Source organism: Trichosurus vulpecula, chromosome 6 (genome assembly GCF_011100635.1).
Source record: "Trichosurus vulpecula isolate mTriVul1 chromosome 6, mTriVul1.pri, whole genome shotgun sequence".
NCBI classification, from domain to species: domain Eukaryota; kingdom Metazoa; phylum Chordata; class Mammalia; order Diprotodontia; family Phalangeridae; genus Trichosurus; species Trichosurus vulpecula.
In genome coordinates, this window is record NC_050578.1 from 103,141,809 (window position 1) to 103,168,886 (window position 27,078).

Here is a 27,078-nt window from a genome sequence, read left to right on the forward strand (position 1 = left end):
GCTAATTTCATTAAAATATTTACATTATTTGTCGATGACTATTAAAATTACAGAATTTTTGCAAATGTCTTAAATTATTGAAAAGGGGTTCAGCAGCAGATTTTTACTGATCAAATATATGAAACAATTATATATGAAAATGGAATGCCTAGACTCTTACTGTAATAGAGAATAAGGAAAATGATGGTTGATAGCCCTTTAACCTTTGATATACTCTAAACTTAAAAGTTTTATATATTTGAAATAAAATTTATTAGTCTGCATAGAAAAAAAACTAGGTAAAATATGTAATTATTTTGTATTCTCCAAAATATTAAGAAACATTACTTAATGATTCCAGTGAGTTAGCTTAAAAATAACAATGTTCAGTTATCATGTACAGGAAATAAATTGTAAATAAAAAATTATTAACATTTAGCAAGCAATTAAAAAATCTTTAAGTCTCTTTTTGAAGTATCATAAAAACTTTTGAAATTATAAGTTGACAAATATTCTTTATTATTAGGACCATGTCCCTTCATCATAAAATAATGATAGCAGTTACATGCTAAAATTTTTTTATATAAAAATAAATTTTCTTTTAAGGGGTTCAAAAGGATTACATCCTTACTTTTGTCACATTAAGACTTTTTTAAAAAGCAAATTATTAGTTTTGTTTTTTTCTTTACCTAGCAAAGAATTCTTTTTAACTTTTACACTGTTAAAAAATAATTTGTTCCGTGAAACAATTTATATATAAAATGTTTGAAAAATGTTTAAAGTTCTTTTTAAAAAGAAGCAAAAATAGAATTTAGGTGAGTTTTTGCCTGAATAGAATCACTTAAGGTAAATGCCACAGAATTGTAAGCACAAATTAAGAACTCAAGTGATACTGTAGTGTTTTAACCCAATCTTACAAGTGAAATCAAACTTGGATCTGTTAGGCATACATACTGCAGGTGTAGAAGTTAGAGTATTTATTGACTAAGGTGATAGTTTTATGGTAAAAGGAGGTGTTGAGGGCAGGATTTACATTTATTTATATATTTTAATACGTTTCTAATACCATCATGTACTACAATCAGAAAGGGAGAGTTCTAAAGAAGTACTATTTTCAGTAGTTAAAGGCATTTTACCAGATGGTTGCAAGGAAGTATTACTCAAAACATCAACACAAAAAAAACCTCTTTATACATCACAACCTAAAACAGTAGATACATTTAAAATATTGGAAGAAATTTAGGCATTATTTACTAGAGCCTCCTAGCTCTAAAATTATGTGCTTCTGTTGTGATTATATTAAACTATTTAAAATTCTCTGAGGAAGTGATTATGCAATTGACATATTTACTCTTTATCTGGTTTCCATCAAACTTTATTCATGAGGCAGCATGGAGAAAACCCTGCACATGGAATTGGATGACCTGAGTTATGTTCTGGCTCTGTCAGTTAACTGGCTTTGTAACTTTGGGCAACTTATTTAGCCTCTCAGAATAATTTTCCTCATCTATAAAATGAGAATGAGATTCTACCATTTAACTCACAGCTGTCATGAAGATAAAATAAGGTGATGTGGGAAAAGAATTTTGAAGACACTAATTAATGTTAGTTTTTCTATAGATATATAGATAGATTTCTGTAGAACCTTAGAGTTTCCAATAAGACTTATGTGCATCATTTCATTTAATTTGCACAGCACCTCTGTAATGTAGGCAATATTCATTATTATCTTCATTTTATAGGTGAGATTTGAGGTACAAAACGAAGTTCTCAGGGTCACAACTAGTAAGTGTCAACTGGTATTAGAACCTATATCATCTCCTGACTCTAAATCCAGTGAATTCTTACTTTTGTATAAGCTATATGTGTATGTGTGTGTGTTTGTATGTATATATAATGTAATTTTTTACTTTAAAAAATGGCATATGTGGTTTTGACTGTGCCTGGTAGGCCCTACCTTGCATTTGTGAAGGGCTGCTAGGTGTTTAACTCAAAACTCAAATTAGCCATAATTAGCAGAGCTGCTCAGTTCTAACACTGTTCTTCCTAACTTCACTACATCATTATTATAGCTCAGCTGTCTGTTACATCTCTTGCTCAGCTCGACCCAGCCCAAGACCAAAACCTCATATAACTTGCCTTTCACCTTCTGAACTCCGCTTAAGATGTGTCTCAGATATCAGGCCCCCTTGCCTCCAAGACTCAACCCAGCAACTATGCTTGACAACAGGAGCAGAGACTTCAACAACTAGCCCACTTCCTCAGTGGCTATTCCAAGGACTCAGGGAGTAGGGCTCTTTTTGCCAGGACATGTCATTAACACCAAGCCCGATACTCCTTCCTTAACACTTGGAAGAAAGAGAACTGAGATATTCCTCTCCCATTTATTTATAAGATTCTTCAATCTCAATCTCAATCTTCAAGTCTCAGGCAAAAGGTGATTTCCCCAATAGCAAACTTCTACCTCTTAATCTTTCAGCCCCAGTGACACACAATCTTCAACTACATAAGAAAAATTACTACATTCCCTCCCCAGCACCACTTCTTATTCTTTCATTTCCCTTTACACAGCCACTTACCATATTCTAATCCAGCTTCACTTTTTTCTTTTCAAGCTCCTGTCTTTTGGCACTGATGGAAACCTGGGTTTCACCAAAAGATGTTACATGCTTAGTTACCCTTTTTTGTACTGATTGCACCTTCTTTCACGTCCTCAATACCCTGATCCTAGCAGAGGAAACAACATCTTGTTTAAAGTTCACTCTATTCTCATGTATATCATAGTCCACATCCAGGTGGCCATCATGTGTAACCCCAGTGGCATTATGCCTCTTTTTTCAAGGAGTACAAGTTTACTGGCTTCCTCTTTACTCCAGTTTCTGCCATTTTCCTTAAGGATTTTAGCATACATGTTGTTTCCTCAAACATCCTGGCTTTCCAATTCCTTATTCTCTTTTAACTCACATGACCTGCTTCTTCACTTTACCTGCACCCGTATGTCCCTAGACTTATTTGTTATCCTCATTATCACCACCAGCCCCTCCACACCTCAGTATTCTTTCTTCTAGGTCATAACCTGGGTTCTGGTTTAATTTTTTTTCCTTTCCTAGTCTTGATCCCTAGAGTTAGAAAGTTCAGTATTGGACTATCCTCTACTCTTAGACTACTTGGTCTTGCTAATGCCCTGCCAAACCCCAACCCTGGATTACTTCACTTTCCCTCTTCTCTGTTCCAACTCAAATGCTAATGTACAGGGCTAGAGAAATTCAGATAAATCTACTGACTGAGTACATTCCCAGTTTTTGTTAGCTAATTTCAGCTGGGTCCTCAGTTCAGCGAAGCAGTATTTTTAGTATTTCCTAATTTTTTCTCCATTACATCCCCCACAGTAACTATCCTAAACTTCTTTAAGCCTCCTATGCTATCTTTTATGGTATCTCCTTGACAGAATTTGTTGAGAAAATTAATTTTATTTACCTTGAGCTCCTTCTCTCTTACTTTGTATCTTAACAATATGTTCCCTATTTACTTCTCCTTTACTCCATTCTCTGTTGAAAGTACAGCTTTTCTTGTCAAATGTAACCCTTCTCCTTTTATCCATAATTCTATTTCCATAAGATTGTGCCCATAATCATTTTTCAATCTTCAATCTTTCCCTCTTGACTGATTTATTCTGTGATGCTTAGAAACATTCCCGGGTTTTCCCCATCCTTAAAGAACTCTCCTGATCCTACCATCCTTCAAGTTATCATGCTATCTTCCCCCTCCCTTTAGCAGCCAAATTCCTAGGAAACATTTTCACTACTGGTTTCTTCTACTTTTTTTTTTTAAATTCACTGCCTTACTACCTCATCACCCAACTGAATTTATTCTACCACATCCAATGGCCCTTTCTCAGATTTTGTCCCTTTTGACATCTCTGAAGCATTTGACATTACTGGCCACTCTCTCCTTCTGGATAATCTTTCCTACCTGGGTTTTCAAGGGGCTTTTCTATTTCATTATGTACTGGTTTGACCACTTCTTCCACAGCCATGTCCTTTCTGCTCATTGTATATACCTGCTACAGCTCTGTCCTGGACCCCTTCCCTACTTTTTCTTCTTTTTCTTCTCTCAGTGGTGTTATCAGCTTCCATGGTTTCCATTGTATTTATACTAATCACTCCCTAGAATCCTATTTTCTTTCCTGAGTTCTATATCTGTAACAACTGATGATTTGAATTAGATACCCTGGAGATATCTCAAACTCAGCATGCTCTAAAGAGAATTCATTATTTTTGTTCCAACATCAAGGGGTTTTCCAAACTAGTATATTTCTGTTGAGTACACCACTATCCATTTAGTTACTTTGGTTCTGAATTTAGTTATTTTTGAATATTCTCTTCTTTACAGCATCTCTTTCCTCTCTATTCACATGGCTACCATACTAATTAAGGCCTTCATTACATTTTGCCTAGTGTATTGCAACTGTATTGCATGTGTTGCAATTGTATAGGTGTTTCTGCCTCAAGTTTTTCTTCTTTTTAATCTATACTCCCCACATTTGAAAGAGATATTCCTACAGCATAGACCTGACCATGTTGTTCCCATGTTCAGTAAACTCCAGTGACTCTATATTTTCTATAGAATCAAGTACAAGTTCTCCCCTTTTCCATTTAAAGCACCCTGGAACTTGACTCCAACCTATGTTTCTAGCTTTATTTTACATTACTCATCTTGATGAACTCTGTGGTTCTGCTATACTTGTTTTTCTTCACAGAGAACACTCCATCTCCCAGAAGCGCCAGTGACTTTTCCTCACATAGATAGGACACTCCATCTCCAAGAGCTATGCTCTTTCTCTTGACTCCAGCCTTCCAGGTAGCAGTCTGTCCCCATGCCGAGAAGGCTCTCCCTTACTTTCACTTCTTACAATCTCTTTAATACTCAGATCAAGTACTATTTTGTTCATAGAATATTTCCCGATGCCTCCAGGTGCTACTAATTTCCTCCTTCCCCAAATATACTTCTTTCTGTGCGTATTTCATCCTCCATTAAGTAAGATTCCTGAGCAAAGAGACTGTCTCAGTTTTGTTTTTGTAGCCTTGGACCCTAGTATGGTACCTGGCATATATTAAAATATTAATAAGTGCTTCTTGATTAATTTGTTTTTGATATTGTGTTCCTAACATCTTGTATAGTGTCTGTCACTTTTTGCTTTCTACTGGGCCTTTGCTTTCATTGGTGTTAAGAGATCTTAGTGAGGAAATTCCCTTTATCAGATTGGTATGTATTTGCTTTTCAATTTAGTCATAGATAATTGATTATTTCATTGAGAGTTTAAATTACTTTTCCTGGGTCACATAGCCAGTATGTGTCAAAAGGTAGGATTTGAACCCAGATGTTACTGACTTTGCTATTGAATCTTTACAAAGCTATTCCACCTATCACCTGGCACATAGTATGTGCTTAATAAATGCTTGTTGACTAATTATTAAAGAGAACTTTTAGTACAGATTAGTTCAGATGTTTAAAAATATCTATATTTTTAAATTTTTAAGAAATATTTTTATGATTAAGATAAAGAACTAGTAATTATAAGTCTGACATAACCAGTATTTTTATGTTAAAAGGGCCTACAATGGGAAAATGTACTTTCTTCTTAAAAAACAACCATCTTAAAACACCAAACAAAGAAACAACATTTTGGAAGCAGCATTTGGAAGTAAAATGTTGCTTCACATCTAGGATAGGTGTAAGTTTGTTGAATTGGTGAAAATCTGATGTATACATATGATGGAAATATAAAATAACCTGGTTCTATGCTGTTTGTTAATCATTTGTTTCCTGCTTATTAGTAAATGTTGGATGTCAAGTTAAGTTACAATTAATGGCAGAAGGAATGCTTGTAGTTATTAGCTCATAAGTGTTCTTAACTAGTGCTATATAGAAATGCTCACTAGACATTTCAAAGGGCTATCGATTAGTTGTCAAATAACTGAAGATGAATGGCTAGCCTTTTAGTTGGGTAATTTAGAACAATATCTAGTAATTAATTGTTTATTATCAGTTTTACAGTTACAAATGCAAATGTCTTAAGAAAAGGAAAAAGAAAGACAATGTAAGGAATCCTAGAATCACTCAACTGTCATTAAGCTTTAGTTCTAGTGTAGGAAGTTAATAGGATACTCAAAGAAAAAAATCTATTATGTGGCAGAATTTGCTGATCACTTCAAAGATTTGAATTCATGAAGTGTTGATTAAATGTAGTCCATTCAGGAAGATAAAGTCACCCTAAAATAGGTATTGACTAAGAATGTGAAGTTTAACATATGTAACAGTTTTCTTCTGATGTAATGCAGAAAGTATTTTGTAAAAATTTTCACTGGGGGTTATTATACTATGTACATAGAAAAGAACTCGTGTTATTTACTTTCTGTATTTATGTACAGGTAAAAGAAATTGTGCTTTGATTGACATGGGTACTACAGATGATCCTAACGAGGTGCTGTGGCTGAAATTATTGCCTGGCAGCCAAGTCTTTTAGTGCCTTGTTCTCCACTTGAGTAGGCTGCTCTTCAGATAACAGAGAGAAAATCTGTCATGGAGCTACTATAGCTGAAACCATTTCAGTTAGCTTGGACCTGTTGGAAGTTGAGCTCTGCTGTCATGGTCTTTAAGAACCCAAGCTCAGCACTGTGTCCTTGAGGACTTCATGTAGTGCTTTAGTGGATGCCTATTCTACATGCTATAAGCCAATTTAATATTGACTTTTCCTATCTGTACACTAGTGTTAAAAGGTAAGATTTGAAATGGCATGGTGGCATACATTTAAAAAATATCATTTAGTGTTCAGAAGAACTCACAAAACTTCTCAGTTTTGGAAATGCATACTTTGTGTGATAATCAAGTGTAATTTGAAGTTAGCTTTAATTGTAAGTTAGTTTAAAAGAGGTTAAGCGAAAAAAACCTTTTTGATCGTGGATCTTTTTAGATTAAAACTAAAACTTGTATCTATGTTGAGTAAACTTAAGAAGCCATGGAAGAATGGTTTCTTTGAGTTGTAACTCCCTTCAGAAAGAGGATTTAAGAATATTATTTGACTTTTCACTCCTTTCAGGGTGATAGGCAGGCCTTCTAGTTATAGCCCTTGTGTTGGCTGGAAGAAGTGGAGCCCTGCCACGCATGCAGTTACTACTATAGCCTTGGTATTCTTTATTCCCTAAGTCAGAGACATGGGGTACATGTAGATGTGGCCCCTGAGATCTTTAGTTATAACCCTATATAGGTTATGCCTTTAAGAAGAAAATTGCTGTAGCTGGGAGATGGATTACCATGGCTAGCACAAGGGTGGACAGAGAGAAAGTGAAGCAAGTTTATTATTAAGGAAGAGATTCACAAAAAGAAGGTGAGATGCTGGGATTTTGAATAGAGTTAGGCTTCCAAAATGAAGTGAGGGTTGGTTTTTATATAGTCTTATCTAGATCAAATAGAACCAGAACTGAGGGACAGGCAGCTGCTGAGACCGGGATGTTGGTTGAGCTGCAAGACTTAATCTTCCTCCTTCCTGTAGGTATAAAGGGGGCTACACCCTTCATTGCAGGTCTTACTCTGATAAAGGGACTCAGGAATTTTTTTGAGTTTCCCTTAGGCTTCTTTAGGGGTTTAGGAGCTTGCTTTATTCCTCACATCCTTATAATCCTGAAAACCCATAATGTTATGTGATTTTAGACGTGGAAATGATTGTAAATATCAGCTAGTTCAACTCCATTTTATATGTGAGGAAGCTGAGGCTCCAAGAAGTCAAGGGACTTGTTCTTGACTTTTAATTATTTGAGATTCCAAGAAGTTACTATAACAATTCTTAATGTAGACAAAGTTTCTATTTTATGTCCTTAAAAAAAGGAGAGATATGTCAATCTAAGTTCCTTTTTTCTTTAGAATGAGCCACATGTATTTTTCCTCCCTCCCCTCCTCATAATTTTTTCTTGCCTAGTTCATGTTAAACCTTTAATGAAGAGGAGGAATGCCATTGCTCTTCTCCATGTATATTGTATACGTCAAGATCATTAAAATTTTTTGTCAAAATCTTCATGTGTACTAGGTAAAGAGGAGGGTTAGGGAGAACATTATGGGAAAGTGTCATTTAGGAGAAATGAGAAAGGTGAAAGGTGTGTAGATTATGCAGAAGCCTCATACCTCTGTATTGTGGACACTTTCTTCAAAAAGTGAATGTTTAGGTACTGGACATTTTAAACCCTAAATAACATCAGAAAAAAAGGAAAGTGACTATGTTCTAACAGACACGCCAAGGCTTTTGATATAAGAATGATCCCTAAGTCATAGCCCAGGGTATTGAAAGACCTGTTTAGAAGTCATCTGAAGGAGGGAAGATAATAAAGGCATGGAAAAAGGTCACTGGCTGAACATCGATTACTCCCTACCTTTGTGTCTATCTCTCACATAGCTACAAAATTATTTTATCTGTGCAAGATTCGAGGGCGCCCTGAATGAGGGTGTTTCTTGGGGACAAACAGGCTGTTCAATAGTGAACCACATTGTTACCATCTCATAATGAAGTGAAAAATATAGAGGATACAGTATCTTACTGTGTAGATTGTTGTTTGACCTTAAAGCACCACCTCACCTGCTGTGTTAGAAGAAGGTGTCTCTGTCCGTCACGACTAGTGAGGCCTCTTTGGATGATGAAGCATGACTGGTAATGAGCAAAGGGTAAGGCACAGTGTGGGTAGACTTGTGCCAACCTGCTGGGACAGAGGCGCTCCAGTTCAGAGTCCAGGCCAGGGGGAAGTCTGGCGTGAAAGCCTCCTGGAAGAGAACTGGCCTGTTCATTCATGTGGGAGAGACAGAAGGATGAAAAGTGATTATTGTCTACATTTGAACTGACCTTTGGATGCCCAACCTGTAGCATTTGTCCAACAGTATGTATGTCTTGGACAGATGATATAGATGGACAATGTACTGGGCCCAGAGTTGAAAAGGAGGACAGCAGCCTGGATTGATTTACAGAATTTATAAAGTAGTTTTTACCAACTCAAACATTTCCATGAAAGCAAAGACCTATCTTTTTTTTTAATAAATTTTTATCTTTTTAAATCTTTATTTTTAGTTTTCAACATTCACTTAATTAAGATTTTGAGTTTTAAATTTTTTCCCCCTCCTCCTCCCTCCTTCCCAAGACATCATGCAATCTCATATAGGCCATATATATACAATCATATTAAACGTATTTCCACATTAGTCATGTTGTAAAGAAGAATTAGAACCAAAGGGAAAAACCATGAGAAAGAAGAAACAAACAAACAAAAAAGAAAATGTGCTTTCATCAGCATTCAGACTGCATAGTTCTTTCTCTGGATGTGGATAGCATTTTCCATCATGAGTCTTTTGGAATTGTCTTAGATCATTGTATTGTTGAGAAGACCTAAGTCTGTCAAAGTTGGTCATTACACAGTGTTACTATTGCTGTGTACAATGTTCTTCTCTTTCTGCTCACTTCACTCATCATCAGTTCATGCAAGTCTTTCCAGGTTTTTCTGAAGTCTCTCTGCTCATCATTTCTTATGGAACAATAGTATTCCATCACATTCAGATACCACAGCTTGTTCAGCCATTCCCCAGTGGATTGCCATCCTCTCAATTTCCAATTCTTTGCCACTACAAAAAGAGCTGCTATAAGTATTTTTGTATACGTGGATCCTTTTCCCATTTTTATGATCTCTTTCAGATGCAGCCCTAGAAGTGGTATTGCTGGATCAAAGGGTATGCACAATTTTATAGCCCTTTGGGCATAGTCTCAAATTGCACTCCCAGAATGGTTGGATCAGTTCACAACTCCACCAACAATGAATTAGTGTTCCAGTATTCCCACATCTTCTCCAACATTTATCATTTTCCTGTTTTGTCATGTTAGCCAATCTGACAAGTATGAAGTGGTATCTCAGAGTTGCTTTGATACGTATTTTGCTAGTCAGTAGTGATTTACAGCATTTTTTCATATGAGTATAGATAACTTTGGAGCATTTTTTCATATGACTATAGAGAGCGTTTATTTCTTTGTCTGAAACTTGCCTGTTCATATCCTTTGACCATTTATCCAATGGGGAATGACTTGTATTCATGTAAATTTGACTCAGTTCTCTACATATTTTAGAAATGAGGCCTTTATCAGAGACACTAGTTGTAAAAATTCTTCCCCAGTTTTCTGCTTCCCTACTAATCTTGGTTGCATTGTCTTTGTGCAAAAAGTTTTTAATTTAATATAATCAAAATAATCCATTTTGCATTTCATAATGTTACACTATATCTCTCATTTGGTAATAAATTCTCCCCTTCTCTGTAGATCTGACAGGTAAATTATTCCTTGCTCTCCTGATTTGTTTATAGTAACACCCTTTATGTCTCAATCATGTACCCATATTGACTTTATCCGGGTATAAGGTGTAAGTTGTTGCTCTATACCTAGTTTCTGCCATACTGTTTTCCAGTTTTCCCAGCAGTTTTTGTCAAATAGTGAGTTCTTATCCCAGAAACTGGGGTCTTTGGGTTTATCAAACAGTAGATTACTAAAATCATTGATTGCTGTGTCTTGTGTACCTAACCTATTTCACTAATCCACCACTCTACTTCTTAGCCAGTACCTAGTAGTTTTGATGATTGCTGTTTTATAATACAATTTAAGGTCTGGTATGGCTAAGCCACCTTCCCTAGCATTTTTTTTCATTGATTCCTTTGATATTTTGGACCTTTTGTTCTTCCAGATGAATTTTGTTATTATTTTTTCTAGTTCTCTAAGTTAATTTTTTGGTAGTTTGATTGGTGTGGCACTAAATAAGTAAATTAATTTAGGGTAGAATTGTCATTTTCATTATATTAGCTTGGCCTACCCATGAGCAACTGATATTTTCCCTCTTAGTTAGATCTGACTTTATTTGTGTGAAAAGTATTTTGTAATTGTGTTCATATAGTTCCTGGGTTTGTCTTGGCAGATAGATTCAGAAATATGTTACGTTGTCTGCAGTAACTTTAAACGGAATTTCTCTTTTCTGTCTTGTGTTGTTGGGCTTTGTTAGTAATATATATAAATTCTGATGATTTATTGAATTTATTTTATATCCCGCAACTTTGCTAAAGTTGTTAATTATTTCTGCTAGTTTTTTAATTGATTCTCTAGGATTCTTCAAGTATACCATCATATTATCTGTAAAGAGTGATAGCCTTGTTTCTTTGCCTGTTCTAATTCCTTCAGTTTCTTTTTCTTTTCTTATTGCTAAAGGTAACATTTCTAGTGCAATATCGAATAAGAGAGGTGATAGTGGACATCCTTGTTTCACCCCTGATCTTATTGGGAATGCTTCTAGCTTAACCCCATTACATATAATGCTTGCTGATGGTTTTAGATAGATGCTACTTATCATGTCAAGGAAATTTCCATTTATTCCTATGTTCTCTAATGTTTTTAATAGGAATGAGTGTTATATTCTGTGAAAAGCTTTTTCTGAATCTATGAGATAATCATATGATTTCTGTTAATTTTGATATTGATATGGTCACTTATGCTGATAGTTTTCCTAATATTAGACCAGCCTTGCATTCCTGGTATGATCCAACCTGGTCATAGTGTGTTATCCTCATCACAAGTTACTGTAATCTCTTTGCTAATACTTTATTTTAAAGTTTTGCATCTATGTTCATTAGGGAAATTAGTCTATAATTATCTGTTTTGACTCTTTGTGACTTAGATATGTAACAAAAATTTGGCTAGCAGCTGCTGTAGGGGTGTAAAACCCAACAAGACCAGCAACAAGAGCTGCCAGCACAGGTTCTTTTAATCTGCTTTTCTAAGGAAAGCAACTTTAAGGGGTTAATAGTCTCACTTTAATCAAAGGTACCAATATCCTTCATTTAGTTCAGGAGGAAAAGCCAGCACCCTGATCCCTAGAGGAAATACAAATAGAAATTACAAACAGAAAATATCAACAGATCAAATAAAAATATTCAACATATATAGGCTTTGTCTAATCAAGACCTCACATACGTAGTTACCAAAAAGAAAAGCATCAATGGGTCTGGGTTAGCAAAGCCAGGGGGCATTTACAATGGCTTGCCTAGAGTCTCAACACTCCTTCCATGAGTGAGGCCCAAACAAATGCTAACCTCTGAGTTTATATACTCATCTTAGGACCACAAGGCTTCACATCTAATCAGCAAAAGGGTGTGGGCCTGGGGCTTGGCACCTAGTAAGACTTAATCAAAGGCACTTGATTACTTTAGCATTCTCAAAGAGAAAACAATAAAAAAAAGTCACACCCTGATTACCATTACAAGGTATAAGCACCATATTTGTACCATAAAAAGAATTTAGTAGAACTCCTTCTTGGCCCATTTTTCCACATAGTTTTATAGTATTGGAATTAATTGTTCTTTCAGTATTTGGTAGAATTCCCTTGTAAATCCATCTGGCTCTGTAGATTTTTTTCTTAGGGATTTAATTGATGGCTTGTTCAATTTCTTTTTCTGAAATGGAGTTAAGTATTTTATTTCCTCTTCTGTTAATCTGGGCAGTTTATGTTTTTGTAAATATCCATTTTGCTAAGATTGTCATATTTATTGGCATACAGTTCGGTGAAAAAGCTGCTAATCATTGTTTTAACTTTCTCTTTATTGGTCCTGGATTCACTCTTTCCATTTTTGATACTGGTAATTTCGTTTTCTTCCTTCTTTTAATCAAATTAACTAAAGGTTTAGCAATTTTATTTTATTTTTTTTAAATAAAACCTGCCCTCAGTCTCATTTATTAGTTCAAAAGTTTTCTTAATTTCAATTTTGTTCATCTCTCCTTTGGTTTTCAGAATTTTTAATTTGACACTTAATTGGGGATTTTTAATTTGTTCTTTTTCTAGCTTTTTTTAGTTGCATGCCCAATTCATTGATCTCTTATTTCTCTAGTTTATTCATATAAGCATTCAGAAATATAAAATTTTCCCTAAGAACTTCTTTGTCAGCATCCCATAAGTGTTGGTATTTTGTCTTATTGTTGTCATTCTCTTGCATGAAGTTACTGATTGTTTCTTTGGCTTGCTGTTTGATCCACTCATTCTTTTAGATTATACTATTTAGTTTCCAATTAGTTTTTAGCTTGTCTTTCTATGGCCCTTTGTACATGTAATTTTTATTGCATCATGATCTGAAAACAATACATTTAATATTTCTGCCTTTTTGCATTTGATTGTGAGGTTTGTATGCCCTAGTATATGGTCAGTTTTTGTGTAGGTGCCTTGTGCTGCTGAAAAAAGAGGTATGTTCCTTTTTATACCCAGCTTTCTCCAGAGGTTTATGATATCTAACTTTTCTAAGATTTTATTCACTTCCTTAACTTCTTTCTTGTTTATTTTGTGGTTAGATTTACCTAGTTCTGAGAGAAGGAGGTTGAAGTCCCCCACTAGTGTAGTTTTGCTGTCTGTTTCTTCCTGTAATTCCCTTAACTTCTCCTAAGAATTTGGATGCTATGCCACTTGGTGCGTGTATAGTTAGTATTCATATTACTTCACTGCGTATGGTACCTTTTAGCACGATGTGGTTTCCTTCCTTATCTCTTTTAATTAGATCTATTTTTGTTTTTACTTTGTCTGAGGTCAGGATTGCTATCCCTGCTTTTTTTGCTTCGGTTGAAGCATGATATATTCTACCCCAGCCTTTTATCTTTACCCCCTGTGTGTATCCCTCTGCTTCAAATATGTTTCTTTTAAATAACAGATTATAGGATTATGATTTTTAATCCACTTGCGGGCGGGTTCATCCTATTCATGTTCACCATTATGATTTCTAACTGTGTCTTTTTCTCCATCCTACTCACCTCTCCTCCCCATTTATGCTTCTCTCTCCTTTCTCCCTTTCTCTTCTCAGTGGTGTTTTGTTTCTGACCACTGCCTCATTTAATCTGTCCTCCCTTCTATCAGCCCCCCCTCTCTTTTATTTCCCCTTTCCTGTACTACTACTTTCTTCCCTTCTATCCACACACTTCCCTTTTTTTTCCCCTTACCCCTCCTATTTTTTTATAGGGTAAGATAGATTTCTATGCTCCAAGTGTATGTTATGTCCTTTTTGAGCCAAATCTGATGAGAGTAAGGTTCAAAGAATGCTCACCTCCCTCCCTTCTTTCCCACTACTGTAATAGGTCTTTGCACCCTTTCATGTGATGTAATTTAACCTTTTCTGTATCCTCTTCTAAAAAAAAATGGGTTTTTATTGATATGTTTCCTCCCCTCCCCCAACCATCTTATATAATAAATAGTATTTTTTCAGGACAAGAAAAAAGTAAAACAGGAAAAAAAAACATAATTGATCAGTGTGTTGAAAAAGTGTGAAAATATGTTCAATGTTCTGCAATACTTGTGACTTCGCACTTCCTCAGAGTGGCGTATTGGGAGTGTCTTCTGATATGTCTTCCCATGCTTCTTTATAATTTAAAAAAAACATTTTTGATTATGTGTGTGTATTAGTGTGTTGCATTTTCCATTTTTTAGTTGTAGTTGTGTATTATTTCATTATACATCATTTCATGTAGATTTTTCTTTGTGTGTCTGCATTCATCACATGAATCATTTCTCATAGCACAGTAGTATTCCATGACATTCAAGCACCACAGTCTGTTTAGCTATTCTCCACTTGATGGACATCTGCTTTGTTTCCAAATCTTCACACTCAAAAAAGTGTTACTACAAGTGTTTTAGTGTATTTGGGGAGTTTCTTATAATTGGCTTTTTTGGGGTAAAAGTTCAGTACTGAAATCTCTGGATCAAACGATAAGGACATTTTAATTTCTTTATTTACATAATTCCAAATTTCTTTCCAAGATGGTTTGTTTTGATTTATAGCTGCACCAAAAATACACCAAAGTGCTTATCCTCTCCAAACCCCTGCACCACTGACTATTGCCATTTTTTGTCATCTTTACCATTTTTCAGGATATGAGGTGAAACCTTGGAGTTGTTTTGATTGGCATTACTTTTTATTATTAATTATTTGGAGAATTCTTTAATTTGGTTGACAATAGTTTGCAGTTATTTCAAGAACTGTTTGCTCATAGCCTTTGACCACTTTTTGATGATTTTTAGTTTATAGCTTTATGGCTTTTAGTTATAGGTATCTGTTAATTGTTTATATAGCTTAGATAACAGACTCTTATCAAAGAAATTTGATAACAAAGATTTTTTCCCATTCAGTTGGTTCCCTTCTTCTTCCTAAATGCATCGATTTTGTCTGTGCAAAAGCTTTTCAGTTTCATGTAATTAAAATTATCTATTTTATCTGTTGTAATTGCTTCTGACCTTTGGTTAAGAATACAACTCCTACTCATAACTACGAGAGGCACATGACTTAGTTTCTCTTTAATTTTTTTACATTAGGATATTGTGGAATATAGTATAAGGTAAGAACTCAGGCCTAAGCCTAATTTCTGCCAGACTGCTTCTCAGTTTTCCAGCTGTTTTTAAAAAATTAAATTGAAAGTTTTTCCCTAAGTAAGTTGTGTTTTGTGTTTTGTCAAACACTGAGTTATTGAGTTCCATTGTTTTGATTCTCTCTTATCTAGTCTGTCCCATTGATCTCTATATTTTTTAACCAAATCCAGATGGTTTTAATGACTGCAGCTTTATAATACAGTTTGATGTCTTTGATGTTCTTCCTTCATCCCTGCTTCTTCATTATTTCCCTTGATATTCTAGATTTTTTCTTTATTTTTTTAAGTTCTGTAGTTTCCCTTCAATAATTTGGTGGGATAGAGCATTAAAAGTTTTAATTAATTTGATAGTGCTGTCATTTTTATTATATTGTCTTGGTCTAGTCATAAGGACTGAATATTTCTTGAGCTATTTAAATTGTACTTTATTTTTTTAAGGAGCACTTTGTAATTTATTCTATAGAAGTCTTTCGTCTGCTTTGATAGATTGATCCCCAGACACTTTATGGACTTTATTTTTTGAATGGTATTTCTCTTTATTTTGTTGCTTCTTGAATTTTGTTTTTATGTACAAATACAGTTGAGTTTTTAATGGTTTATTTTGTAGCCTCCCATTTTGCTGAAGTCATTTTCTCAATATCTTTGCTGATTTCCCAGGACTTTACAATTATAATATCATTATCATATCATCATTAATTATAGTTTTATCTCCTCTGTATCAGTATAATTTTAATTTCTTTAATTTCTCTAATAGCTTTTGCCAGCATTTCTAGAACGTTATCAAATAATGCTAGTGAGAGAGACACAGTTTTTCAATTTTACCAATGTTGCTGTGACAGTGAGAAGTGAAACAGTTGTGCTCCTGAAGAATTAAAAGTGAGTATCACAGAGAGGGCAAGTGACAGACACACAGTCAGTATGAGCAGGCTGCAACACATAACACATGGTAGATTCAAGAGAAGAACAGGACTAAATTATGTCATCGGGGAATTATATGACAGCAAGAGAAGGTGAACTGGTTATGTTTCCGGAGCAACAGATGACACCTAGACAGCAACAACCCTCCACCGATAACCTTTGCAATATAAGGAGGAATTGAGGAGGGCCTCCAGTATTTTGAGTAGATCTCTTGTGGTGAACTCTTGGGAGGATATGAACAATAGACTTAGACATGGTTAGGTTTTGATTCGTGTTGTTTTAAGGAACTCCTGAATTGTTGAAATGACAGATTCATTTGAATATTTGATACTGATATTTGTTTTCTTCTCTAAATAGTATTAATCTGATGTAGCTAAAGGTTACTGGAAATTTACCATGTGGCTTTTCATGTATTAAGCATAATTTTGCAGTGCCAACTGTGTTTCTGGCATTGTAATTCTCTGATATATTTCCTGTATACTTAGTCAATCAACAAACGTTCATTTGATTTCTACTTTGTGTTAAATTGTTCTAAGCCCTAGGGGTAGAAATACAAAGAATGGAACAATACTTACTCTCAAGGTGCTTACATTCCAAAAGAGGAGGTAAAAGTACATATGTGTATGCATATACAAAATAGATATAAATAGAACAAATACAAATGAATATAAAGTAGTTAACTGTAAGAGACAATGAGAAGATATTATTACATGAGGGAGTCAGGAAAGTCTTCACTTAGAAGGTGAAGCTTGACTTATTTCTTGAAAGAAGATAGGGATTTTATGAGGTGGAGGTGAGGCAGGAGGGTATGGAATCTAAACGTGGGGGACTCCTCCAGATAAATCCATGTAGCATGCTTGGGGACACAGGGACATTGTTGCCTTTGACATGAATAACATTTAGCATTTGTGAAGTTTATTTTCACTTAGGATAAGTACATGAAGTGGAACAAGAACAATAATAGTAATTAAGATGGGGTTCTGACACTCCCCATTGAAATTCTAGTGAGAGCCTAACTCCCCTGTGCTGTAACAATGATGCTGGACTTTTAACTGGTCTGCTCTTTGAATTACTAGAGCTTTCAACATCGGTGGCCATTTCTTAATTCTAATAATTTTTGTATTCCTTTGAGTCTGTTTTTGCCTTTTCTTCTGGCTGTGGTGTCTTTTGACTTTGCTATCAGTTCATGTTTATTGATGCTTAAAATCTAGTTAAAAATATATCTTAGGAAAGCACCCAGGATTCTGCCTCTCCCCTATCCCCAGTTTCACTTGTCTGTTCTCCAATTCATGTATTGTTTGTTCAATATTTGATTTAGAGGTACAGTAGTATAATGATTAGAGTGTTGGATTTGGAGTTAGGAGGACTTGGTTTCAAATCCTGCCTCTTTTTAAAACTTCCCACAGCTCTTACTCTCCCTAGTCTGTCAGCTGTGAACTTTGTCTCATATTTCACTGAGGAAATTGAGGCCAGTCACACATAACTCTTCTCTACCGTTCCTTATCTCAGGTCACTCAGATGGGTTGTGCTAGTCTCCTCCTTCACGGCTGGTTTACACGATGAAGTGGCCCTTTTCTTTGTCAAGATTAGTCCTTCTATATGCACAAGTGATCCTATTCCATCCTTTCATCTTCAACAGATTGCTCTCTCTACCAACTTTACTGTCTCACTCATCTTTAAATCGTTTCTCTGTCTTCTTCCTATTTCTGTACTGCCTACAAACACTCCCATGACTTCCCTATCCTAGAAAAAGGAAAAAAGTAGCACCTCTTCATCTGTCCTCCCCTGCTAGTTATTGTCCTATATTTCTCCTCTGTTTTGTGGCTGAACTCCTTAAGAATGCTATCTGCAGTAGGTGCCTCCATTCCTTTCCTGTGACTTAAAACAAAACAAAACAGCAACCAACTCTTTATAGTCTTGTTTCCAACCTATTTACGCAATCAAAGCTGCTTGCCTGAAAGTTACTTTGGATTGCTTCCTTGCCAGCTCTAATAGCCTTTTCTCAATCTTCTCCATTTTTGACCTCTCTATAGTCTTTGACACTGTCAGTTACCCTCTTCACTTTGATAATCTCTTCTCTCTAGGTTTTGGTGACACTGTTCTCTCCTATTTCTCTTCCTATGTATCCTACCGTTTCTTTTGTTTCTCATGCTATATCTTCTTCTACATTATTACTTACTCTTTCTGAGAGTTTACCAAGGCTTTGTCCTGTGCCCTCTTCTTTTCTCCCAGTATTCTATTTCATGTGACTATTTCATTAACTCCTAAGTTTTCAGTTATTATCTCTTTTCAGAAGACTCTCTCATCTACTTGTCTGGTTCTGACTCTCCCTCAACTTGGTGTTCTCTTCAACTCCTCAGTCTCTCTCTCTCTCTCCCTCTCTCTCTCTCTCTCTCTCCCTCTCCCTCTTAAATTATGTATTCATTTTGAACTTAGATGTAAAAAGATTAAAAAAATTCCATGTACACAGCACAAAACAAAAAGAGGATTCAGTGTGAAGCCATGAATCTCTGTTTCATAGTTTGCTTTTTTTTTTGAAGAACTGTGTAAGAAATACTGCACATCATTTTCAAAGCTACCCTGCTTTTTCGTGCTTCCTTCTGACTTTTCTTTTGTTCTTTGCTGTGTACTTTTTATTTTTTTTTCTCACTATCTCTCTACCCCACAATAGAGAAGGCCATTGTTAGACACAGATATGTGTATAGATGAAAAACCATGCTATACATCCTTATATTCATCAATTTTTTCTCTGGAGGTGGATAGCATTTTCCTTCATAGGTCCTTTGTAGTTGATTATAATATTTGTGACATGCAAAATAACTTAATCATTCCCAGTTGTTCTTTGAACAGCATTGCTGTTACTGTACACAGCATTCACTTGGTTCTACTCATTTCACTCTTATTTTATGCAAATCTTATTTTTCCAAAAATCAACCAGCTCATCATTTCTTATAGCATAGTCATATTTCATCACAATCATCACAACTTATTTAGCCATTGCCCCTTTGATGGACATCCCCTCAATTTCCAGTTCTTTGCTACTACAAAGAAAGATACTATAGGAGATTATTGTATACATTAACAGCAGTATTTTATGATGTTCAACTGTGAATGACTGAGCTGTTCTCATCAATACAGTGCTCCAGGACACTTCTGGAGGACTTGGATGAAAAATGCTATCTGTCTCCAGAGAAAATTGAGGGATTCTGAATGCAAAGTGAAGCATAACTTTTCTTTACTTTCTTTCTTTTTCATGTTATTTTTGTCTGTGTTTTCACAACATGAATTAACATGGAAATATGTTTTGCATGGTTGTACATGTATAACCTATATCAGATTGCTTACCATCTCAATGGGAGTGTGGCATGGGGAAGGAGAGAGGGAGAGAATTTGAAACTAAATTTTTTTAAATGAATGTTAAAAGTTGTTTTTACATTGTAATTGGGAAACAGCCTAAAATATTAAATGAAAAACAGCTGCTATAAATATTTTAGAACACATAAGTTCTTTTCCATTTTCCCTAAAGTGGTATTGCTAGATCAAAGAGTATGTACTCTTTGGGCATAATTTCACATTCCTTTTCAAAATGGTTGGATCCGTAGTGTCCCTAGTTTTCTACATCCCCTGCAACATTTGTCATTTTCCACTTCTGTCATTTTTAGCCAGTCTGACAGGTGTAAGATGATATCTCAAAATTTGAATTTGCATTTCTCTAATCAGTAATGATTTAGAGCATTTTTATATGAGTCTATATAGTTTTGATGTCTTCATTAAAAAACTACCTGTTCATGGCCTTTGACCATTTATCAATTGGGAAATAACTCATAATCTTATAAATTTGACAAAATTCTCTATATTATTTGAGATATGAGGCCTTTATCTTAGAAACTGTGTAATACCTAAGTCATATATCCATTTTGACCTTACCTTAGTAAATGGATTAACATACTGATGTATGCCCAGTTTCTGCTGGTCTGCTTTCTAGTATTCCCAACAATTTTTACCAAGTAGTGAATCTTATCCTAAAAGCTTAAATCTTTACATTTATTAAAAACAAGATTAGTATAATAATTTACTAGATATATTGTATATCTACTCTGTTTTACTAATCTGCCTTTCTATTTCTTAGCCAGTATCAGATAGTTTCTATAACTGCTGCCTTATAATACAGTTTAAGATCTGGTACTGCTAAATCTCCTTCTTTTACACTTCTTTCATTAATTCCTTTGATATTCTTGACATTTTATTTTACCAAATGAATTTTGTTACTATTTTATCTCCTCAATAAAATAATTTTTTTCGACAAATTAATTAGCTTGCCTTTGAGTAAGTAGATTAGTTCAGCCAGAATTGTCATTTTTATTATATTGGCTCTGCCTATTCATGGACGATTAATATTACTCTATTTAAATATGACTTTATTTTTGTTAAAAAGTGTTTTGTAATTATGTTCATGTAGTTCCTGGGAACTACAGTCTGGGCAGGTATACACCCCAGGCATTTTGTACTGTTTACAGTTATTTTAAATGGGGTATCTTTCACTATCCTTTCTTGCAGGATTTTGTTGCTGATACATAGAAATGCTGATGTTTTATGTGGGTTTACTTTATATCTTGCTACTTTGCTAAATTTAAAAAATTGTTTCCACTAACTTTTTGGTTGAATCTTTAAGATTCAAGTTATATCATCTTATGGTCTGTGAAGAGAGATAGATTCATTACCTGCCCATTCTGATTCCTTCACTTTCTTTTTCTTTTCTTATTGCTATTGCTGACATTTATAGTACAACATTGAATAATATCGATCAAAATAGATATCCTAGTTTCACTCCTGTTGTTATTGGGGAGGTTTCTGGCTTATTCTCATTACACATAATGCTTTTTGATGGTTTTAGGTAGATGCTTAACGTTTCTTCTTTCAAGTGAATAACAATAAAAGATAAAACTCTCTAAAAATGTGTAACTTGTTCTGTACATTGAGTTCATCATCATAGTCTGCAGCTGAATAACAGGTTTCATTTTTTTGTCCTCTAAAATCATTGTTTTTTATTTAATTGATCATAGGTCTCAAGTCTTTAAAAGTAGTTTTTCTTTATAATATTGGTAACTGTATAACTTACTCTTCTGGTTCTGTATTCACACTATCAGTTCATATGAAATCTTCCCAGTTTCTCTGAAATGATCTTTTTTTTTCATTTTTATGGTACAGCAATATTTTATATGTGTATATATTTATTATATAAGCATATGTAATAAACATAATATTTTTATGGTACAGTAATATATATGTATATATATTTACCATAATTTGTTTAGCCATTCCCTCATAGGTGGTTACTGTTTTGTTTTCCAATGTTTGCTGGTACAAAATGATCTGCTATAAATATTTTTGTGTACATTAATCCTTTCCCTATTTCCCTCATCTTTTTGGAATATAGGCCTATTAGTAGAATCAGTGGATCGAAGAGTATGTATAGTTCAGTGAGTTTTTTTTTTGCATAATTCTAAATTGCTTTACCAGATAGCTGCATGAAGCCATTTTGGAAAAAAATTTGGAAGTATGTTAAGAAAATGACTCATGTTCATTCTCTTTGCTACTAGATCTAGTAGCAAAGTACTAATACTAGTACTAGGAGGCTTGTATGCGAAGGAGGTCAGTGATAGACATGTAAAGCTTCCATATTCTTTATCATAAAGGATATTCCATATCCTTAAGTAACATTGGAAACAGGGTTAAATATCCAATGATGGGAAATGCCTAAACAATTTTGGTTCATGACCAAATAGGAATATAATGGATGTTATGGATACCAAATATGAAGATAATGGATATTCAAACAATGAATATAATGGAAAATAACTGCTATAAGAAGTGATGAAAATCAAGAACACAGAAAAGCATGTAAAAGATTATATAAGCTGATGCACAATGAAGTAAGCAGAACCCGCACAATACTATACATAATAATTACAACATTAATAGAAAAAAAACCAGCAAAAATGGAGAAATAGAAACTGAATGTAGTAATTATAATGGAGAGTTCATCCCTCTCCTTTTTTGGCCAAAGTAGAGTAGTTATGGGTGTGGAACACTGTACATGCTGTTGGATTAAACTGTTGATTAATTTTCTAAACTGTTTTTTTCCCCTTCTTATTCTTTGTTAAAAAGAATGGCTCCTTTTTTATATGGAGGGACATATAGGGATAAGAATGTAATGTGAATATAAAAGATCTATAAATATTTTTTAAAATCTTTAAAAATAGCTTAGTAACATAAGGAATGGATTTATCAGTTGTCTTCAGTAGGGAGATCATACAGGAGTATCACTGCAGAGTTTTTTTCAAACAAAGAAAACAGCTCATCTAAGATATTGGAATTGGAAGTGAAAGAGAAGTAGGTATTCTGTTAATATTATGATATGCATTTGTTCTGTAACATAAAACATAGTAGATTAAATGGATCATTACTTTTATGTTTGTTTACTTTTCGGAGAATGTTTTTTTTTTTTAAAGTAAGAGAATTGACCAGATGAGTTCTTTTAGCTCCAGTGATTTTATATTTTTGAAATACTTCTAAAAATTACCCACACATTTATAATTAATAAATATATTTTCTCCTCAATACTATTTACATTTTTCTTTTTATGTATGGGACTTGACATACGACTATTATACATATTTCATATATTTTTAAATAGTACATTAAAGTGGTGAAAGCAAATGATGTCTACATAAGAAAAAAAGAAAATTTATCATCCATCCTTTTATTTTCACATCATTTTTCTAATGTAGTAATGTGTTTTAGAATTAAGTAAATGAATCTTTGCAACTAGTATCTCTGATAAAGGCCTCATTTCTAAAATATACAGGGAACTGAGCCAAATATATAGGAATACAAGCCATTCCCCAATTGAGAAATAGTCAAAGGATATGAATAGGCAGTTTTCAGAGGAAGAAATTAAAGCTATCTATAGGCATATGAAAAAATGCTCTGGATCACTACTGATTAGAGAAATGCAAATCAAAACAACTCTTAGATACCACATCTCTCCTGTCAGATTGGCTAAAATAACAAAACAGGAAAATGATAAATGCTGGAAAGGATGTGGGGAAATTGGAACATTGTTGCATTGCTGGTGGAGTTGTGAGCTGATCCAGCCATTTTGGAGAGCAGTTTGGAACTATGCCCAAAGGGCTATAGATATGTTCATACCCTTTGACCCAGCAATACCACTTCTAGGGTTGTATCCCAAAGAAATCACACAAGCGGGAAAAGGACCCATATGTACAAGGCTATTTATAGCAGCTCTTTTTGTGGTAGCCAAGAATTGGAAATCAAAGGGATGCCCATCAATTGGGGAATGGCTGAACAAGCTGTGGTATATGAAGGTGATGGAATACTACTGTGCCATAAGAAATGGGGATGATGCAGACTTCGTAACAACCTGGAAAAACCTACACGACATAATGCTGAGTGAGCGGAGCAGAGCCAGGAGAACTTTGTGCACAGCCACAGATATATGGATTCCGTGAGGACCAACCCTGACATACTGCGCTCTTCTCAGCAACCTAAGGGGCAAGGACAACTCCAGGGGACTCACGATGGAGAATGCTATCTTCATCCAGAGAAAGAACTGTGAAGTTTGAATACAGAACAAGGCACACTACATGCTCGCCTTTTCTGCTTCTCTTTTGTTTTTGTTTTTGGGTTTGTTTTTTTTTTTTGGTTCTGTTTCTTCTTTCTCATGATTCATTCCATTGGTCAAAATTCTTCTCCACAACTTGACTAGTGCATAAATTAATTCAATGCGAAGTTATACAGAACAGTTATATGAGCTTCCATGCCGTCTTGGGGAGGGAGGGGGGAGGGAGGGGAGAAAATCTGGAACTCAAAACTATGTAGAACCATGTGTGGTAAACTAAAAATAAATAAATTAATTAAAAAAAATAAAAAAAATAAAAGGTGCTAACCAGCTTAAAAAAAAAAGAATTAAGTAAATGAAGCTGTGTTTTGAGTCCATAAGTTTGTGTAAAATTTCACAAGAGTTGAAAGAGCACTATAGTGTTGTTCAGACTATCTGGGTTCTTAATTTTCATCAAGTTGGTGTGGATGAATAAGTGTCAGAGATTTTGAAGTTGTAAAGGGACTTCAGAAGTTGGTCTCCTTTCTATGAGTCCATTCCAATAAGCATTCAGTAAGTGCTTCATATGTGCAAAGCTTGCTGCTAAGAATACCAACCTTTGCTTCTCTCCATTAGAATGTAAACTCCTTGAGGGCTGGGTCTGGTTTTGTTTTGTCTTTGGATACTACTAGGCAGCATAAGGCCTGTCAAACAGTAAATGTTTATTATTAAATGCTTGTTGAATGGAATGCTTTTTGACATTGTCTCACACTTTCTTTGAAAGATTGCAGTGCAGGGGCAGCTAGGTGGTTCAGTGAGTAAAGCACTGGCCATGGAGTCAGGAGGACCTAGTTCAAATCTGGCCTCAGACACTTGACACATGTACTAGCTATGTGACCTTGGGCAAGTCACTTAACCCCAATTGCCCTGCCAAAAAGCCCCCCAAAAACAAACAAACCAAAAAGAAAGATTACAGTGCTTATATTTAGGTACATTTTTAGTGAAAAATGATTTGTCCACATGAAAATATAGTAATTATTTTGAATATAGTCAGCTGAGATAATCTTCTAGAATCTAGACCAAAAAATGAATTTAATCTCATTTCATTTCCATATGGAATTTCCAAAAGGCTCTTCATATTTAAGGTGCAAAAATGACAAATCAAAAAGGAATAGTGATTGAGATGAATTATTGAAGGATCTCTCTGAGAAGAGACAGTGTGTGCTATGTTAAGTACAGTATTCCAAGATAGGGTACATGTTTCAGTGAGATTTAGGAGGAGTAAGCAATTAAAAACTGTTGGTTTATTGACTAAGTATAATACTAGGACATAGCTTTACCTTTGAAGTGTTTTGACCAGTTTGCATCATTGAAAGTTAGGAAGAAAAATGTAAAAGAAAGAAAATTAGATTTAGGATATCTGGAGAAGGTTTAGAAAGAGAATTCTAGGATAATTTAACAGTTCAAATATTTGAAGGTTTGCTGTATGTGAAGGAAGTGAACATCTGCTTTTGATCATTTTGTGGACTGAAGGAAGGGAAATTCTAGCAGTGGGGATATATTGTCTGGTACAGAATGAACTTCCTGACAATATGCATGATTAAATCCTGGAACAAAGAATAGAGTTGGATTTTACATTTTCTGTTACTGTTAATTTTTAAGAATAGTTTGGAAACCTTTACATTAGGCACTGTATAAGTGTAATGCTTCTTGGAGGCAGTAGCACTAGATGGTTTTTTGACTTTACCTCTTTCCCTATCATATTATCAATATATGAACTTAAATACTTACTGTTGTTTATTTCATTTTATCACAAGGACATTTATAAACTGAATTTAGTTATATTTTATAGGTCATGCCTTTGAAAATTTACTGAAATATGCTATATTCCCTTTGAGCACTTTAAATTAACTTTATCTTTTTCTATTTAGGTAACTTTGGAAATGCATAAAGAAAGCCTAGCTAATGTATTCAGGGAATACCAAGGGAAAGTTGGTGAAGAAATAGGACTGGGCCCCTCAAGTCCAGTCCAATCAGTCTCTGGTGTTAGCAGGGATGCTGAAATTTTAGAAGATGCTCCACAATTAGAAGTAAAGGAAGATACTTCTATTTGTATTGGCAGTAATGATGATGGGGAGCCAGTCAAAGACATTGTAGAATCTAATGCAGAACCACAAAATCACATATTATCTGATGGAGAAAGAAAAGATGGGGAAGAAGAACACAGGGCACTAGATAAAGTAGATTTGGAGGGAACATTGACTGAGGAAGCAGAATGTAAAAACAATTTAGAAGTAGCTCCTGGGGTAGAAGAAGCCATGAGTGTCTCTTCTGATTCTACGAAAATGAGTGAGAAAGATACTATAGGTGGAGTCTTAAGTATACATTCAGGAGAAGATACTTCAGACCTTCCTGAAATTTTGGATAAGCCTACAGTGGAAGATGATGAAGAGGATTATGTTGAACTTAAAGTAGAAAGTAGTTCACCTGTTGAACAGCAAGAAGAAGACAATACACCTCTTAAACTGTCAGAGGCAAGCATGTTACCTGTTGAACTTCAGCAAAATGAGTTATCTTCAGTTGTATCTGAAGCCAGTGAACAATCTGATTCTGAGGTATTAGTTGAGGCATTGCCAGATTCAGATGCCACAATGGAAGTGACTTCTTCCAAAGTCATAGCCCAAGCAGAAATGAACCAGACATTAGAGGAAGTAAAGAAAATGACTGACCATGATGGTGGAACTAGAATAGCTCTCGATGGACATATCAACAACTTAGAAACTGGTATTGCTTCGGAGAAAAGGATTGCCAAGTTGGATGTTTCCAATGTAGCTACAGATACTGAGAGGCTGGAATTAAAGGCCAGTACAAGCACAGAAACTTCTCAGTCTCCTCGGCCCAGTTCTGAGGTGGGTACTGTTGCCTTTTTCAATCTGCTGTCAGCATGGAAAGCTTACGTAGTATCATTTTGTTGTGGAGTTGATTGTTAATTTATATCACTATATAAATGTTTTAAATATAAAGATTTAATTTCTAACTATTCCTTTTGGAGGAATTTTAGAAATTTAATCTGAAATAATTTACCTTTGTTGTTCTTGAA

The 27,078-nt window shown here is 34.7% G+C and overlaps 1 protein-coding gene across 1 annotated transcript in view; it reads left to right on the top strand.

Annotated features, from left to right (window-relative positions):
• Positions 1-27,078, top strand: part of LRBA (LPS responsive beige-like anchor protein) — an 820,489-nt gene that overhangs the window by 162,288 nt on the left and 631,123 nt on the right. The window contains exon 22 of the mRNA XM_036763368.1: positions 25,910-26,887. Coding sequence (XP_036619263.1) covers positions 25,910-26,887 — 978 coding nt within the window. The remainder of the gene's footprint in view (positions 1-25,909; positions 26,888-27,078) is intronic.